The following is a 20,609-nucleotide window of genomic DNA, read 5'->3' on the forward strand; positions in this document are numbered from 1 at the left end:
CTACACATTTTCTGAGAAATTTTTCATCAAAATCTGAAAAGAATTTTAATGTTTTCAATCACAACAGACAAAAAATATCTTTATTACTAAGCACTACAGCTGTCAGTGGCTCAGAGAGGAGCACAACATGTGACCACAAAAATCTTTCATCACTTACTCACTAACGTAAAATATATGAAAGTAGTAAAGAAAATTTAAAGACTTGCTTCTATAGTGTAACACACAGCATGCTAGCTTGCAAGACTGAAAAGTGAGCCAGATTCTAGATCAAACCCAAACAGCGGATTAACGACAACCTGCCTGACTGATTTTTATGCGGTTTCCCATGCTTGTTTATGCAAATGCTGGGCTGGTCCTCACATTCTACCTCAGCAAACTGTTAAAAATATGATAATACACAGAACAAAGTTTACACAATTCACAGACAGATGTGTGAGATGGCATACACAACTTCCTTCCCTAACGTTACCCTGATGATTTCAGCATCACGAAGGACATCCAGCTGTAAAGCTAATGCAGTGGAAAATTGCCAAATCTTAAAAAAGCACACCCTGCACAGGAAGGGATAAGCACTGGGGAAATGAAGAAGAAGAAATCATTCTTCTAGACTTGTGCTATTCCGGAAATGAATTTCAATTAGAAACTAGTAGTATGTTTAGTAAGGGTGTCTCCAAGTGTGAACTTAATTGAAACATCCACATTCAACATGTTGATTGCCACATGCATGGTGATGGATGTTTCACTGCCATGTCATGGCATTATGTGTAAAGCTGCCAGTGGCCTCATGGCAGTCAATGAGTTAAGATTCAGGAAATGATTCATTTCTGAACAAACAAAACCTAGAAGCAGTCATTCATTACCAAATCTGTATAATGTATTGCCACAAACAGAGAATCATTGGTTTACATGGAAGTGTGAGAATGTTAGCAATGAAGAGAAAAGTAGACGACCATCAAAAGCGGTTGAGGTATATGTGCAAACAGTTGGTGCAATGACAAAGAGAGCAGGCATTTCATGACAATGACAAATCTCATAATCACAGCCAGTTATTGTCACAAGTAGCAGAATTCTACACAGATGCACTAAAACTGACCCTACACTCTGGTAAGAGTACAAACAATGCTAGCAATCATGTAAAAAAGAAATGGAAGGTACACACGTGCCAATACAATAAATGTCATTTACTGCCATTCCTGTAGCATTTTTTCTTGCAATGGACCAGAACACACATCCTGGTTGCTAGATATGTCAATGTCATTCTAATAGCAGTCCCTCTTTTAAAACTGCTGCGATTTGTTATTGTATGGGCTGGAGGCATTTCTCCGACAGGGGCAGTAGTGCGCCACACAAATTACTGAATATCAGCCATATTGTGTAGATGTCAGCAATGTCTTATGGTTTGCTTTACAAGAAATTCCAAAGACCTAAGAGATTTCAATGCCTCGACTTTGTACCCACATTCAGATGTTGAGATTGCTTCTTACAGCATGCAATTGCAGTTGCATCCAGGCACCAGTGAGGATTGTCACTATAGAAGACAGGGCACGTAACAATAACTTTTTCTAAGAGTCCAAATCATATTTTAATATATGTAAAATGTTTTGATGTATTTCACCTTGTTGCTATATGAATCCATCAGCAGTGTACTGGATCAGTTTGTACAGGTCATCTGTGGTGCTTCAGAATGAAGCAAGTTGGTGTCAGCTCTTGAATGTAGTGCTCCTTTAAGACTTTGTGATGTCAATGAACATAAAAACATCATCCACACAGAAACATGTTTTATCTAATCATGTAATTATTTTCAATCCTCATATTCACTATCGTATTTTCAAATTCATTGCAACCAAGAAACTTAGTGGGCACAAATGAGGACAGGTTGCTCACATTTAACTCTGCTGCAAATTGCCCCATGTCATTCACAAAAGATCATGGATGGACCAGAGTACATATTCTTACTTTGTAAGGAAGTGATAGTCAACCTGGTACAGTATGGTCATAATTCAGCTACAATTTTTTTCTGAAATGCATTCTTTATAGACTGGAATGTCTGCCACTGCTGGGTAACATGTAGCACGGTATGTGGAAGCTCAAATGCAAAATCAACCAGCTTCTTCTCAGCATGACAATGAGTGCACCTGAATGCAAATCATTTCCTTTTGGCACTCCATCACATCATCCTATTACACAGCAAATAAGATACAAAATGCTTTGTACTGTGTGTGTCAACACATTGTACATTAATTCATCTAACCCAAACTGTTGCATCTCACTGCAGTATATCTTCCAGTAATTGATTAGTCATCTTGTCAACTTGTTTGCATTAAAATCGGTCTAAATGAATACAATATCATATAATTGCCCACTTTGCAGGAACACTAGAGCAAGTATGTAACCAACTGAGAAAATTTCTTTGCACATGCCTAAAGCATGAAGTATTTCTAGAAATACTGCACAGAAGACAATGGACATTTTAGTCTGTAGAGTGGTTGCACACTAATGTAAGCACTTATTAGTCTACACGATGAAGGTAGGACTCTTCTAATTTAGATGAAATGTCATACATAAATCAGGACCAGGAAGAAATCAATCTCTCTCTCTCTAACACACACACACACACACACACACACACACACACACACACACAGAGGAGAGAGAGAGAGAGAGAGAGAGAGAGAGAGAGAGAGAGTCAGAAGTGTAGTGTGAAATAAATATGCTGTGACCAAACTTGCTGTATTAGAAGAAACAATAATTTACATGAATTTCCATAAATTGGTGTTAAAGAGATATGTAAAATTCAAACATTCCATCATGGTAATGGGAATAAACTGTGACACCACATGCAAAGCATGTAATTTGAGAGTAGTTACTGTGCCAGATACAGTGTGTGCAGAATAATCTAGGTTACAATGTTTCTGACTGCATGTTGCAAATACTTGGTACACAGTATTTGAGTCTTAAAGACCACTATGGCACAGGAAACATTTAATGACACTATTTTTAACATATTAGAGACCAATCATTACCTAGAGGTAGCCAGTAGTAGCCTTTCCTAACTTTGGAGAAGATTCCAGGGCCAACTAACACTTAAGGGAAATATGGGCAAGGTCAACCATGTGTAAAGACCAAGCAGAACTATCTTTCCTTACTATACAGCTCACAGTAGCGTCTGGGACACACAGCTCCAATCAATTTATGTATAACATGCTTTAAGTGGTTGCTCCTTAACCACCCATATACAAACTTTAGCAGATTTAGTATAGTGGTGTATTATTAACTTCATGTAAGGTGTTGTAAACCCTGTACAGTGATGCTCTTTCAATTTAATGTTACACACCCCTGGGATAAGTTATAAGGCTGTCAATATCATGGAAACTGGATTGAATTGGCAGCACCAGTGTTCTCGTCTGATGGCATCCTGTTTGGTACATTCATATCATTGCATGCGTTTTCTAAAGGTATTATCAAGAGGCACAATGTTCTCCACAATAAGCCAACTTTTTTTCCTAGGTACATACTGATCTAGGTTCCATTTTATGCTAATGGTTAATGACTCAGACCAAACACGGTTGTAAAGTACCTACTAGGTGATAGCATCAAACATTTAGATGTGGCACCTTATTTGCTTCCTGTACATATATCCAATTGAAAATGCAGGTTACGCTCAGCCACATGATCCAAAATAGGCTGAGCCTCGGTAAATCCTGTACTGCCATGAGGACATCACAATTTGTACATGGATTTTCTTTTTACCCCACCAGCAGAGGCGCAGCACAAGCAATAAGTGCCAGACACAGCCCATCATCATTATGCCACAAGTCTGTTTCTATATATGAGGGTTGGAACTTAAATAGTGGCAACTATTTATTCACAACTGATACAAAACATTTACATGTTTGCACCTGTTACTGTCTTTCAAAGTAGTCACCAGTGTTGTGTAGAACCTGTTGCCAGCATTGTGGAAGGTGTAGTATACTGTTAGAGTCTGTTCTGTTGATGGTGCGAATGGAGCGGTCTACTGTCTGTTGAATCTCTGGAACAGTTCTGAAACGAATGCCATGAAGTGGTTCCTCATCTTCGGAATCAAATCAAAGTCACAAGGACTTAAGTCCGGGGAATATGGTGGATTGTACAGTACTTCCCAGTCCCATCGACAGAACAGAGCAGCCACAGCTTGTGCTTTATGCATCCGCGCATTGTTGTGCAAAATGATGAGTGGGTTGCATTCCTCCACGGCAGACCATCAATGCACAGTATTACAGTTCATTTTTGGTGCATCACCCGCAACCAGCTTTGCAGAAGAAGCGACGACACGTTCTGCGCAACCCACCCATCATTTTGCACAACAATGCATGGGCAGATACAGCGCAAGCTATGGCTGCTCTGTTTGGTCGATGGGACTAGGAAGTACTGTACCATCCACCACATTGCCCGGACTTAAGTCCTCGTGACTTGTTTTATTCCAAAGATAAAGGAACCACTTCGTGGCAATCGCTTCAGACTGTCCCAGAGATTCGACAGGCAGTACACCACACCATTCGCACCATCAACAGAACAGGCTCTGCTAACAGTATACTATACCTTCCGCATCACTGGCAATAGGTTCTACACAATGCTGGTGACTACTTTGAATGACAGTAACAGGTGCAAACATGTAACTCTTTTGTATCAGTTGTGAATAAATAGTTGCCACTATTTAAGTTCCAAACCTCATACTTAACAAGTTCCTCTAAAATATCCAACAATAATGTGTCTATCCTAACTTACAATTATAGTGAGATTACCACTACTTTCATTGTACCAACATGGAATCTGAAGAAGAATTAAATAATCTGATATTAAGAAAAAGGCTTTGCAAACAGTTTTGAACAGAATTTATTTTCACACATTAATACAGAAAGGGGCTACATGGTGTCAAATTTTTACTGTACAAACTGATTGGTTTTGTTGCGGAACATTTATAACTCAGAAAATAAATTCAAGGGTAACATAATGTTACGAATATAAACAACTCCAATATCTCGTAATTAGTACACCACAGTTGTTACAGTATCGTCAAGTAGCATCCACACAATTCTGCTGAATAACTCAATCTGTAAATCTACATATATATATAAAAAAAAAATAGCTACCTTTACAACAGGGCAAATTATAAGAAGAGACTACTGACATGCAATTAACATGTGTACATATCACTGTTAAAGAATTATTACATTACAATGCTCTCATCTTGTGTATTAGGAAGACTAAAAGAAAAGTTTCTAATATCCAGCATAACAACGATTGAGAATAATAGTTGCACTTTTAATACTGATGGAAATGGCCACAAAATTCATATAATTTGCTAGAAGTAATGCACAAATAGATAGTGCTGTTAATTGCTATTGATTTAAAAGGAAAAAAAGTTACATCCAATGAGTACACATTAATCTGGACAGGGACTTTTATCACAGATTTTACGTAATAAGACAGTTTCCATTTATAATTAGTATACAGCCTTTGCACTTATCACACATTACAGTTTTGTCTTGACATTAATTGAAGACAACCTGAAACAACATTTATGAAAAAAAAAAAAAAAAAAAGACATAATAGAGTTGGGAAGAAGCCCACGACAAGCTGAAGCTTTCAGTCAGTCCGTGAAGCATACTCAGATGACTCAACTGGCAGCCAACTGCCCATGAAGTGCTGGGATTCGGACTGATTCCTAGTCCAACACATAGTTTTAACTTGTCACACACATCGTGACATATGACTCTCAAAATACCAAAATACCATTACAAAATTACATATAAAATATCAAATATAATAAATTACAACTAAAATAATACTAATAATAAAATATTGCCAATGATGTCATTAGAAATTGAGTGTTACATGCACACCAGTTTCAATAATAATAATAATAATAATAATAATAATAATAATAATAATAATAATAATAATAATATGAAAAGGATACTGCAGATGATGATAATAATAATAATAATAATAATAATAATAATAATAATAACAGAAGCAGAGTACCACAGACTTCCTGTTTCAGTCAAATATTCATACATTCACGCAATGTATAAGCTATGATTATATTTTATATATATTTCAATCTGCAGATGTTTGAAGCAAATGCGTGTACTTATATTCTATAACACAAACCAATCTATGAGAGAAATAAGATGCATAATAAAGAAAAGGAAGCCTAAAATACTCATCTACTAGCGTAACAGTAAATTCTGCAACATGAAAATTCATTTTGCTGTTGCTAATGAGGCCATAGCACGAATGAGAGCTGCATTCTCCTCACGCAGCCGATCACGTTCAAGTGCAGTCTCACGTTGTATCTGTGCTATGCGTGCTTCCAAAGTGGTAATCTTACGATCACGGTCCTCCAGTAGTGAAAGCAGTCTTCGATTCTCTTCCTGAGCTCGCTCCAGCAACTAATGAGTGGAAAAAAAAAGAATTCATTTTCATTACACACAACACATCTTGTAAATACAAGGTACACAAGAAAAGTCCGTTAATTTCAGAAGAAAAGTTAATTTTTAAACCAAGTGACTAAAAATACAGCATAACCTGCAAATTCTGAAAAATACCGAATAAGATTCATAAATTAACATATTAGCATATAAACTTAAAACTATACCTCTTCTGGGTTATCTCCTGTAGGTGTACCAGGACGCTGCCGACTATGGCTGTCAGAAGCATGCACAAGACTGCTAACTGTAGAATCTGATTGGTTCAGGCTGTCAAACTCTTGATTATCTTCATCATCTGCTTCAAGATCTGATGGACTGAAACGGAAACTATTAGCTTCTGAAGAAAACATTTAGTAATTATACGGTAAAAATGTACTTTATTTCCTTAAAATATGTTTGATTTTTCACTTGTATCATGATTAATTTCATTAGAGATAGTTAACAAATTTAGATGCTCAAGGATACAGAAAGAAATAATTTCCCAGCTTCATAAAAGAAAGCATTTTATAGGGTGCAGAGTAAACTATGAAAAGAAACCATCAAATGACTCAAAATATGTGAAGCTGGCTCTTCCTGAATATCGGATTATGTCTTAGTACTGTACTACTTACTTGCAATGAATTACTGACATCCTCACACAGTATAATCACAATTAATACAGTATATAAGAACCACAAGTAATTAACCAAAAAGTATTACAACTTTTGAAATATTATAACAGGAAAAAGAAAACTTTTTATTAAAATTATAGTCACATTTCACTGTTACAGAGGTAATATCGTATCTGCTACGCATTGACAAAGTTAAGTATAAAAGTAGGTATAAATTTAAATCAAAAATTCACAAGAAAAACACAGTGCCATCATTATTTCTAGAAATACACCAACTGGAAGAAATAAATTGAACTGGACAAGGAGGGACAACAATCTCCATTCATGATCAGAAGCAATGGTGAGAAACATAGTCAAATCATAGGAGAGAGTGTTTCCAGATGTGTGTCACATTAAACACATCTGGGCTTGAAAGTACTGTATATACAGGGGTTCAACAAAAACCACCATCAGAAATGCATGCTTGAACGTAAGTGCAGATGGTACCCATGTCTGCAGGCTGAGCTGTTTTATTTTGCCAAGAACAGTACCTCTGGAATGTCCTCAGCACACCGCAAGTGTCAGCTCTGATCAGGACACTGTTCTGTGTAGTTCTGAGTGCATTATGTGGGAGACAAGTGAATTTGAATGAGGGCAAATTGGTGTTTCAAGAGGCACCCTATTGAAGATTTATACTGCATAAAGAGAGAGTGGAAAAATATCATCTGCTAAGCAACAATGCAAGCAGAAGTGTGTGTTGAGTGACTGTGACTGACTGACTGACTGACAGACAGACTTTGAAGAGGAGTGTAATGAAAATAAGACTGTCAGCAGCAAAACAACATGAAGGGAGCTCCATAAGCATCCCGGGATGGAATTCCAAAACCACTAGTCAGTGACGCAATTGCCCACAACATGAAAATGTGCTGCTGAAGCCATTAATCATTGAAGATGGAACAATGGAAGAAAGTCATTTGGTCATATGAGTCTTGTTGCATACTGTTTCCAATTTCTGAATGAGTTTAGGTCCCAAGAGCAAAACATGGTGGGTGTTTTTGCAGCTTTAATGTTTCTGTCCTCCACATGAACTATGGACCTTGCCGTTGGTGAGGAGGCTTGCGTGCCTCAGCGACACAGATAGCCATACCATAGGTGCAACCACAACGGAGGGGTATCTTCTGAGCGGCCAGATAAAAGTGTGGTTCCTGAAGAGGGGCAGCTGCCTTTTCAGTGTTTGCAGGGGCAACAGTCTGGATGATGGATCTGGCCTTTTAACACTAACCAAAACAGCCTTGCTGTGCTGGTACTGCGAACGGCTGAAAGAAAGGGGGAAACTACAGCCGTAATTTTTCCCAAGGGCATGCAGCTTTACTGTATGGTTAAATGATGATGGCGTCCTCTTGGGTAAAATATTCCAGAGATAAATTAGTCCCCCAACTCGGATCTCCACGCGGAGACGACTTAAGAGGACGTCATTATCAGGAGAAAGAAAACTGGTGTTCTACAGATCATAGCGTGGAAAGTCAGATCCCTTAATCGGGCAGGTAGGTTAGAAAATTGAAAAAGGGAAATGGATAGGTTAAAGTTAGATATAGTGGGAATTAGTGAAGTTCGGTGGCAGGAGGAACAAGACTTTTGGTCAGGTGAATACAGGGCTATAAATACAAAATCAAATAGGGGCAATGCAAGAGTAGGTTTAATAATGAATAAAAAAATAGGAGTGCGGGTTAGCTACTACAAACAGTATAGTGGCCAAGATACACACAAAGCCCATGCCTACGACAGTAGTACAAGTTTATATGCCAACTAGCTCTGCAGATGAAGAAATTGACGAAATGTATGATGAGATAAAATAAATTATTCAGATAGTGAAGGGAAACGAAAATTAATAGTCATGGGTGACTGGAATTCGAGAGTACGAAAAGGAAGAGAAGGAAATGTAGTAGGTGAATACGGATTGTGGGTAAGAAATGAAAGAGGAAGCCGCCTGGTAGAATTTTGCACAGAGCATAACTTAATCATAGCTAACACTTGGTTTAAGAATCATGAAAGAAGGTTGTATACATGGAGGAAGCCTGGAGATAGTAGAAGGTATCAGATAGATTTGTATATAATGGTAAGACAGAGATTTAGGAGCCAGGTTTTAAATTGCAAGACATTTCCAGGAGCAGATGCGGACTCTGAACACAATCTATTGGTTATGAACTGTAGATTAAAACTGAAGAAATTGCAAAAGGTGGTAATTTAAGGAGATGGGACATGGATAAACTGAAAGAACCAGAGGTTGTACAGAGTTTCAGGGAGAGCATAAGGAAACAATTGACAGCAATGCGGGAAAGAAATACAGTAGTAGAAGAATGGGTAGCTTTGAGGGATGAAGTAGTGAAGGCAGCACAGGATCGAGTATGTAAAAAGATGAGGGCTAGTACAAATCCTTGGGTAACAGAAGAAATATTGAATTTAATTGATGAAAGAAGGTGGCTCAGCAGGGATGCCTAGAGAACAAATTTAAGGAAGTCGAGTCTTATCTCACTAGGGGTAGTAAGATAGATACTGCCTACAGGAAAATTAAAGAGACCTTTGGCGAAAAGAGAACCACTTGCATGAATATCAAGAGCTCAGATGGAAACCCAATTCTAAGCAAAGAAGGGACAGCAGAAAGGTGGAAGGAGTATATAGAGGTTCTATACAAGGGCGATGTACTTGAGGACAATATTATTGAAATGGAAGAGGATGTAGATGGAGATGAAATAGGAGATATGATACTGCGTGAAGAGTTTGACAGAGCACTGAAAGAGCTGAGTCGAAACAAGGACCCCGGAGTAGACAACATTCCATTGGAACTACTGACGGCCTTGGGAGAGCCAGTCCTGACAAAACTCTACCATCTGGTGAGCAAGATGTATGAAACAGGCGAAATACCCTCAGACTTCAAGAAGAATATAATAATTCCAATCCCAAAGAAAGCAGGTGTTGACAGATGTGAAAATTACCGAACTATCAGTTTAATAAGTCACAGCTGCAAAATACTAACGCGAATTCTTTACAGACGAATGGAAAAACTAGTAGAAGTGGACCTCGGGGAAGATCAGTTTGGATTCCGTAGAAATATTGGAACACGTGAGGCAATACTAACCTTACCACTTATCTTAGAAGAAAGATTAAGGAAAGGCACACCTACGTTTCTAGCATTTGTAGACTTAGAGAAAGCTTTTGACAATGTTGACTGGAATACTCTCTTTCAAATTCTTTAGGTGGCTGGGGTAAAATACAGGGAGTGAAAGGCTATTTACAATTTGTACAGAAACCAGATGGCAGTTATAAGAGTTGAGGGGCATGAAAGGGAAGCAGTGATTGGGAAGTGAGTCAGACAGGGTTGTAGCCTCTCCCCAATGTTATTCAATCTGTATATTGAGCAAGCAGTAAAGGAAACAAAAGAAAAGTTCGGAGTAGGTATTAAAATCCATGGAGAAGAAATAAAAGAGGTTCGCCGATGACATTGTAATTCTATCAGAGACAGCAAAGGACTTGGAAGAGCAGTTGAACAGAATGGACAGTGTCTTGAAAGGAGGATATAAGATGAACATCAACAAAAGCAAAACGAGGATAATGGAATGTAGTCAAATTAAATCGGGTGATGCTGAGGGAATTCGATTAGGAAATGAAACGCTTACAAGTCGTAAAGGAGTTTTGCTATTTGGTGAGCAAAATAACTGACGGTCAAAGTAGCGAGGATATAAAATGTAGACTTGCAATGGCAAGGAAAGCGTTTCTGAATAAGAGAAATTTGTTGACATCGAGTATAGATTTAAGTGTCAGGAAGTCGTTTAGGAAAGTATTTGTATGGAGTGTAGCCGGAAGTGAAACATGGACAATAAATAGTTTAGACAAGAAGAGAATAGAAGCTTTCGAAACGTTGTGCTACAGAAGAATGCTGAAGATTAGATGGGTAGATCACACAACTAATGAGGTGGTACGGAATAGAATTGGGGAAAAGAGGAGTTTGTGGCACAACTTGACGAGAAGAAGGGACCGGTTGGTAGGGCATGTTCTGAGGCATCAAGGGATCACCAATTTAGTATTGGAGGGCAGCGTGGAGGGTAAAAACCGTAGAGGGAGACCAGGAGATGAATACACTAAGCAGATTCAGAAGGATGTAGGTTGCGGTAGGCACTGGGAGATGAAGAAGCTTGCACAGGATAGAGTAGCTTGGAGTGCTGCATCAAACCAGTCTCAGGACTGAATACAACAACAACAACAACAACGTTTCTGTACTTTTGTCTACCACCTGCACAAATTTTAAAGGTACAGAAATCCATACCAAAATTACTTCTGCCTTTTCTGTGTGTTGTAAATGATTGTAAAAATCTGACAGTTAAATGACAAAAATGCTACACAAATGATCAGAGAGATGGTTTACAAATAAATTAAATGTGGACATGGAAGGCTGAAAGAGTGTTACTTCTAAATTGTGCTGCCAAAGTATTATTTCTAGACTCCTGATTTCTCATTGCATTTTCAGATTAACTGGCAAACAATAGTGTGTTGTGGTAACAACAACAAAAAAGGAAAGTAAAACTTAATTACATGTATTTGAACTGTTACAAACAAACCTGAATGACAACACACGATGAGAGTATTCCTCATTATTAGGACTTTGCATAACTCAACACTGTTACTAAGTTATGTCTTAATAAGAAACTGACAATGCCTTGCATCCCGACAAGTGTAACTGAGGCTGGGTGACTGTTACAATACACTTCTGGATTTCTCCTCACAAAAACAGTGCTTTTGGAGTCTGGACAACAGCTTTTGTGACTTACATAATCTGTATTATCAGTAACTTATTCCCCTTTTCTTCTAAGCTATCTTCCACAATTTTATTTTTCCTGTCCTTTAATGAGTGTTTTCTCCTCCTCCTTTTGGTCACAAAATCTCCCTTTTGAATATTTTTCATATCACTTTTTTCTTTTGTTACTTGCCTTTAATTTTGTTTGATCTACTTCCTGATTTATAATTTTGTAGATATATTTGTGCATACTAAATGCCTTAGTTTTTATGAACATAAATCACTTCTACCAATTATGCTACCTGTATGCCTACATCTTAACATTCTAGAAGACTCAGAATTTGAAATATGGCATTTTTCCTCTGAATATAAGCGTATCTCAATGATTTGGGCTTTGTAAGTAAGTCAAGGAGGACCCTTTATAACACACACTACAACAGGCACTAAATCAAGTATGAATGTTTAAAAAATTTTCATTTTACTGTTAAGTATAGTTAACAACAGACTGTATTTATTTCTTATTTATTGTAAAGTAACTAACATTTAACTTTAAGTACACTTGCATAAGCAGAGAGTAATAAAAGAAGTTTCAAATTTAATCAGAAAAGTTGCAATAACAACAGGTGGGCAAAATGCTGAGTTGTATCAGTAACTCAATATATCCTGTATATTTTAGTATTACAGTTTTAGGAAAAGAAAATTATCACGGAATGAATGCACCTGTAAACTGGTGTTTTCAACATTACTGCCAGTTGTGGAATACAAACTCTGTTCAGTGAGTAATTATCCAACACTGTACAGATTTTTTAAATAGATGTTTTACACAAATGTTCTTACTTCATTGCAAATCTACAGGACATTTAAAAAATGGTTCAAATGGCTCTGAGCACTATGGAACTCAACATCTGAGGTCATCAGCCTCAGAACTTAGAACTACTTAAACCTAACTAACCTAAGGATATCACACACATCCATGCCCAAGGCAGGATTCGAACCTGCAACCGTAGTGGTCATGCGGTTCCAAACTGAAGAGCCTACAACTGCTTGGCCACACCGGCCGGCTCAGGATATTAAAAACTTCGTAAGAACTGGACTATAACTTTTACACTAAATTTACTTTAACTTTCAAGTTTCAAAAATGGACTTTTACCTACATCTACATACATACTAAGCAAGCAATTGTATGGTGTATGCTGAAAGGTACCATGTACCACTACAAATAATCTCCTTTCCTATTCCACTCGCATATGGAGTATTGCAAAAAAGACTGTCTATACGCCTCTAAAGAAGCCATAATTTCTCATATCTTGTCTTCATGGCCCTTACGTAAAATGTATGCTGGTGGCAATAGACTCATTCTGAAGTCAGTTGCAAATGCCTGTCCTCTAAATTTTTCTCAGTAATGTTTGGCAAAAAGAAGATAATCTTCCCTCCAGGAACTCACATTTCAGTTCACAAAACATATCTGTAACCCTCGAGTGTTGACTAAACTTACCAGTAACAAATCCAGTGGTACGCCTCTGAATTTGCTTCAATATCTTCCTTTAATCCATCCTGGTGGGTATACCAAATACTTGAGCAGTACTAAAGAATGGGTCATTCAAGTGTTCAATATGGTGTCTCCTTTGTGAAGGACCTTAAGATTCCAAAATTCTCTCAAAAAACTTAAAAATTCAGTCCAACTCAACGTATATCATTTTAGTCACTCAACAACCATACTTTCTCATATACTCAAGTGTCACTAGCAAACATTTGCAGATTGTTGCTCAACCTGCCCATCAGATTGTTCATGCACAGAAAGAAAGTATTCCTGTCTTACTTCTCTCTAACATTCCTGACAATATCCTAGTCTCTGATGAACACTTACTGGTTAGGAAAATGTAATAGTTGCTGTTTCTTAAGAAGTCTGAGCCACTCACATATCTGAGTATCTATTCCATATTCTTGAGCCTTCATTGACAGTCTGCAGAGGGGCACCATGTCAAATGCTTCCCAGAAAGCTAGGAATATGGAATCTAGCCTGTTGCCCCTCATACATGGTTCGCAGGTTATTGTGCAAGGAAAGGGCAAGCTGAGTTTCGCAAGAGCAATGCTTTTTAAATCTGTACAGATTTGTGGACAGAATCTTTTACATTTCATGAAAATTTATTATATTAAACTTTGAATATGTTCAACAATTCAACAGAATACCAATGTTAAGGATATTGGTCCTTAATTATGTGGGTCCTCTCTTCTACCATTCTCACATACAGGAGTCACCTGCACTTTTTCCAACCACTTGGGAATTTGTGATGGGCAAGAGATTCACGATAAATGCAAGCTAAGTAAAGGGTCAGTACCGTACAGTACTATCTGTAAAACCAAGTTAGGTCTCCATCCACACCCTGTGACTTATTTGTTTATTTACTCTTTCTGTTGCTCCTCAAGGCCAAGGATATCTATTTCTATGTCCTCCATAATGCAGTCTGCGTGACAGTCAAATGACGGTATGCCTGGTTGGTTGGTCGATTTGGAGGAGGGGACCAAACAGCGAGGTCATCAATCCCATTGGATTATGGAAGGCTGTGGAAGGAAGTCAGACGTGCCCTTTCAAAGGAACCATTCCAGCATTTGCCTGAAGCAATTTAGGGAATCACGGAAGACCTAAAGCAGGATGGCCAGATGTGGGTTTGAACAGTCATCCTCCTGATTGCAAGTCCAGTGTTCTAACCACTGCACCACCTCGCTGTGTGATAGTATGCCTGTACAATCCTCCTGTGTGAATGATATGTTTAAAGATTAAATTTGAAATATCAGCTTGCCTTTTGCTGTCTTCCATTGCCACACCAGACTGGTTAGGAGTGGCTGGATGGAAGCTTTCGACTCGCTTAGTTTTTTTTATGTGGGACCAAAATTTTCTCGGGTATCGGCAAGATCCCTCGAAGGTAACCTGCGGAAGTTGTATGCCTCACTTGTTAATTTTTTAGGCACACGAATTTCTACTAACTTTTGTCTGTCGACATTTGCTATTCTTTTTTGATATGAGAGTGCAACGCTCTCTACTTTATCATCATTTTACATATTTTGTTATTAAACCACGGTGGATCTTTCCTGCACTTAATCCACCTACTTGGCACATACATCTCCAGATCACAATTCAAAATCATGTTTAAGCTTTGCACGTAATTCCTCTACATCATATTGGAGCTAAATGATGACCATTCATTGAGTAGAATGCTAACAACTGCTTATCTGAAGACAGTTTTCAGAAAATTGTTCAGAACTACTTCACTAGACTGGCTAACCACACCACTTGCAATGAATCCACAGATATCCCAGTCTATGCTCAATACATTAAAGTCACTTCCAAATGATACTGCATATTTGTGGTATTTCCACGCTACTTAGCATAGACTTTCTTGGAATGATTCTACAACTGTTAAGGCAGAATCAGGTGGCCAGTAACAATATCTGATGATTAACTTGTTAACTTTAATTCATCTAGGCTGGTTACTCACATACAGATAACTTCACAGACACTTTTTCAACCTCAACAGAGACAATATTTTTGTCGACTAATGAACAATCCCCTCCTATGGTGCCTAACCTGCCTTTCCAATACATGTTCCATGTCTCAAATATTTTGGATCTTTCTACTTCGGGTTTCACAAAGTCCTCAATTTCAAGAATAATTTGAGCGTGAGAACTTTCTTGGAGCGCAGTAAATTCAGGAACTTTGTTATGAATGCTTCAGCAACTTACTGTCAAAATTTTGACAGCTTAAGTGCCATTACATTGCATGTGACTGATTTCTCTTTTTGCATATGAACTGATAAGCATTCATCAATGATCTCAAACTATTGCCTAGCTTAAAAAACTCCCAAAGTACTCTGCTACCTGAGTAGCTCTTTCCTATGTGTAGTCCAGCCCTAATCTATCAAGTGGAATCCTACAATTCTTCCCTCCATGACACAGGTATAGAAATCTGAAGCCAAGACCATCACAGAACTGATACAGCTTCTGGTTGAGGTACTCCGTTCGGCTCCAAACCAAAACACCCTGATAAATTCCGATACAATAACTGCATGCGAGGCTAGCAGCCATCACCACTTCTGCCAGCTGCCCCTATAAGCTGTGGATACCCTCAGAACCTGAGCGACAGGTGTCACTGTTGCCAACGAGTCACATCCTGCAGATGACTGTGCCTTGCCCCTTTGACAGCGAGAGGGAGCTCCGCCTCCACCTCTCATATGAGGGCCTCCAGCAAACATACCACACAAAGCAATTCTTACTTTTATCCTTAATATTCAGCATCCCATCACGAATGACCAACTTTTGGAACAGAGTATAGATAAACCTCACTTTGTAGAGGATGAGTACGTTATCACCAATGATACCCAAGAATTAATGTTGATGCAAACTGTGAGAGGCTGGACATTGGTTGGAAGGGCCAGAACAAATTTAAAAAATCTCAACATCCCCTCAATCCACCTAAAGCAGATAACACCATGACATGAGGTGATAATGACCTACCTTGCTAAATTTTGCTATCCCAATTCAAGGGATATTAAAATTTTGGAATGATGGCCATGCTGACTAATTTAAGATGAGGAAATCTGTACCATGCCATCCTGCTCCGATTGTTATGGCAAGCATTCTCACTCAATGTAACTTGTTTTGTTAGCTGACTACTTATGCCACTTCCCTCAACCCAGAGGCAGAAAGGGCAAAACATAGTTGAGTAGAAAGCCATTTTAGCCACTTAAAATTTGACTACTCATTTTTAAGCAAACACGCTAACAGTGAAGGATTTTCCCATAGATATAAATGGAAATTTGATTTGTACGAGACAGACAGACCGACAGTTGAGGAAGCATTCAGAGCCAGTATCAAAATGTCAGCATTTTGCATAAGGGGAATTTATGTCTGAGCAAAGTACTGGCTAAGCACACTGCTGAAAAAACTGAAAACATTTTTATCTTAGCTTCATTAAAAGTATTTTAGTGTAACACATTTATTATCGAAGAGAATTATTTTACAAGCAACAATGGGAAAACAAGGCTTCATAAAAATTCCAATTAGGTAGTCATATACTTGGCAATGCGGTGTAATTGTTAGTACTACGAATAGGGAACATACTCCTTACCTTTTATTCCTCCTCTGTTGGAATGGTTTGTGAGTGACACGATCCTAGAATAACAGAGTAGTCATTTAATCAAATGCCTATTTAACCTTGATCAATAATGGCACACAATATTTTTAAACTGGTAAATCAGTTTGATTTAATACTGATAATATGCACTAGGCACGATTAATATTACTTGTAGAACATATAGGTCAAGGAGTTTTCTAACCCATGTTACAAAGCTATCGGGCAAAGGATAACTGAATCACATCTAAAAACTTGGACAATATGTATATTGAAGTAAAAATTTAAGTTTATCAGAGGAACCTTGAATTTACCAGCCAGGAAGTTCTCCACATTCTCTCTCTCTTCACCCTTTTTCATTGTAATGGTATCATATTTTTCAACTTGCTTTTTTGTCACCAAATTTACAAGATGCTCTCAGACTCTATCCAGTAAAACAGCATAAACATGGATCTTTGTGAGGAAATATTTACAGTGTTCAAAAATTATGCACATTTTCTATTCTTGACTAAATATTTTACTTTGCAGCAGTGTGATCACTGTTGTGAAATTCCCCAAAGGAGAAGATGAAAACTGTGTACTCGACAAATTTGAATCTGCACCCTGGTCTTTTATTTGTAACATTCAATAGCCCACTGTTTTACTCTGTCAGTAAGTTTCATCTTATTCATGCATTTCTTACACGAGAAAGTGAATCCGTGGCTTGCCAGCAGTAATAAATTTATGCATAAACTGTCCAGTTCTTTTTAAAATGGGCCAAATATCTTTTTTCATATTTTCTTTGTGTAGCATTTAGCAAATGAAGCACCTGTCTTGCACAAAGCTTACTCATGGCTAAGTTTTCATGTGGCCTGTGTACCACACTATTCCATCTGATATGCCTATTATGTACGCTATTTCATAGACCTTTAATCTTAAATTTTCAAATACCAAGTTGTTTAATTTCTCAACTTTTCATGATAGCAGCTTTGGTAGGTTATTTATATGGATCACCTTCAAGAGATGTATGGCCATTTCAAATTCAGCTGTCCATTTATTGAACACTGAAGGGCATATTTCTTATAAACCATCAACTTGGAAAGCTTCTGAAAATACAGTGTAAGCACATGTGCCAGCCCATGGCATGATATTTACACATTTCCTGTGTCTCCTCACTTTTTGAATTATTTGATGAACCTACTGAGTAAGCAATCACTTCATTTGTTTTTCTTCAAACTTTTGAAGAGCTTCCAAAATTCTCTCTCTCTCTCTCTCTCTCTCTCTCTCTCTCTCTCTCTCTCTCTCTCTGTGTGTGTGTGTGTGTGTGTGTGTGTGTGTGTGTGTGTGTGTGTGTGTGTGTGTGTGTGTGTATACACATACACTATGATATCATAAGTACCCACCTACTGCCAGGTACTCCATATCAGCAACCTCAGTAGTCATTAGACATCGTGAGAGAGCAGAATGTGGTGCTCCACGGATCTCACAGACTTCTTAACGTCATCAGGTGATTGGGTGTCACTTGTATCATACATCTGTATGCGAGATTTCCACACTCCTAAATGCACTGTTTACGATGTGATAGTGAATTTGAAACGTGACTTCGTCTGTTGACTGACAAGACACTGCCGACAGTTGAAGATGGTTGTAATGTGTAATAGGCAGACATCTATTCAAACCATCAAACAGGAATTCTATGCTGCATCACGATCCACTGCTAGTGCAATGACAGTTAGGCAGGAGGTGAGAAAACTTTTGATTTCATAGTCGAGCGGCTGCTCATAGCCACACATCGCGCCAGTAAATACCGAACGATGCCTCGCTTGGTGTAAGGAGCATAAACATTGGATGATTGAACAGTGGAAAAACATTGTGTGTAAACATGAATCATGGTGCACAATGTGGCAATCCGAGGGCGCGATGTGGGTACGGTGAATGCCCGGTGAACATCATCTGCCAGCTTGAGTAGTACCAACAGTAAAGTTCGGAGGCGCTGGTGTTATGGTGTCGTCATGTTTTTCATGGAGGGGTCTTGCACCCTTTGTTGTTTTGCGTGGCACTATCACAGCACAGGCCTACATTGATGTTTTAAGCACCTTCTTGCTTCTCACTGTTGAACAGCAATTTGGGGATGGCAATTGCACCTTTCAACACGATTGAGCACCTGTTCATAATGCACAGCCTGTGGTGGAGCGGTTGCATGACTATGACATCCCAGTAATGCACTGGCCTGCACAGAGTCCTGACCTGAATCCTACGAACACCTTTGGAATGTTTTGGAACGCCAACTTCATGCCAGGCCTCACTGATTGACACCGATACCTCTCCTCAATGCAGAACTCCATGAAGAATTGACTGCCATTCCCCAAGAAACCGCCCAGCACCTGATTGAAAGTATGCCTGCGAGAGCGAAAACTATCATCAAGGCTAAGGGTGGGCCAACACCATATTGAATTCCAACATTACCAATGGAGGGCGCCACGAAAGTTATTTTCAGCCAGGTGTCTGGATATTTTTGATCAAAGTGTATTATCCAGCTAGCACTGAACTAAGTCAGTCATAGTTCTGAATATAAAGTCTATCAACGAAACTAATCTTAATATACTGACTCATTGATCTGTGGATGTCATTAATCATAAACAAAAACATCCATACCCCACATGGAGACTGATTCTCTATCACACCAACTGCCAACGGTGAGGCAGCACTAAAATCTGAAAAAGCTTCTGTGCTTTACACATATCTGATCTTACCCATGTCTTAACACTTGCAGCCTGAATCTCATTACACCATCAAGCCTAACTTGTAATGATCTGACTGTGACATTAAGATCTGAACATCTGAATGTAGCATACTGCACAATGCTGGACCACTTCTGAGATGTGAATTAAGGGGGAATTGATTCTTGAGATTGGTGACGTATCACAGGACTTTTCTGTACAGAACTGCAATTACATTATCAGGTAGGATGGGAGTGTGTTATTACACATCAGTACCACTCCCACAGGGGCATCACAACATAATTGCCAGTTTCTGTCAGACACCAATAGCAGTAATGTGGGATTTGGTGGACCTACGGTGCGCGTCCGCTGAGCCACACCTCCAGCAGCTCTGGACTACCAGCTCCTTCTGCCACCAGGATGTAGGATGCCCGGCGGCAGCCACACAGTCCACTCGCACTTTGAGCCTCTCTACTGTGTGACGCTATGCAGATGCTGCCTTGTCGCAGCTCCAACACCGCTGTTCATGCCTTCGTACGGGAGCTTCATCCTTAGTGCTATTGAATGAACTGGCATCTATTTCTTGCTACATTATTTGTAATAAGTCTTCGTATGCTTGTGGAAATAAAAGTTAAATATACTTTCTGTTTACTGTGTTGACTTATTGACAAATTATTTCTGCTTCTGTCCAGCTTTTGTACACCAACATTTGCCGCACTCTGTAGCCCACCTCTCCTTACCGCTGCATACGAATTCGTACACAACAGGGAGCAAGAAATGGGTGCCATATTATCTGCTATGACCACAGATGCTGTTCAATATTTTGAGCCAAATCGTGTTCACTATACTGTATCTAGATTGAGATAGAAGTGTGACTTCACACACTGTCAAAAGTTGGCATTCCTATATTGTAGGAAGAACTTCGTATAA

At 38.7% G+C, this 20,609-nt stretch overlaps 1 protein-coding gene across 3 annotated transcripts in view; it reads right to left on the reverse strand.

Moving 5' to 3' along the window:
- Positions 1-4,854: 4,854 nt before the first annotated feature.
- LOC126248914 (PRKC apoptosis WT1 regulator protein-like) overlaps positions 4,855-20,609 on the reverse strand; it is a 55,272-nt gene continuing 39,517 nt past the window's right edge. For all 3 annotated transcript variants that reach the window (XM_049950402.1, XM_049950401.1, XM_049950403.1), the window contains 3 exons: positions 16,978-17,021; positions 6,641-6,788; positions 4,855-6,434 (listed from right to left, as the gene is read on the reverse strand). In XM_049950402.1, coding sequence (XP_049806359.1) covers positions 6,246-6,434; positions 6,641-6,788; positions 16,978-17,021 — 381 coding nt within the window. In that variant the 3' untranslated portion in view covers positions 4,855-6,245. The remainder of the gene's footprint in view (positions 6,435-6,640; positions 6,789-16,977; positions 17,022-20,609) is intronic.

This window comes from Schistocerca nitens, chromosome 3 (genome assembly GCF_023898315.1).
Source record: "Schistocerca nitens isolate TAMUIC-IGC-003100 chromosome 3, iqSchNite1.1, whole genome shotgun sequence".
Classification (NCBI taxonomy): Eukaryota; Metazoa; Arthropoda; class Insecta; order Orthoptera; family Acrididae; genus Schistocerca; species Schistocerca nitens.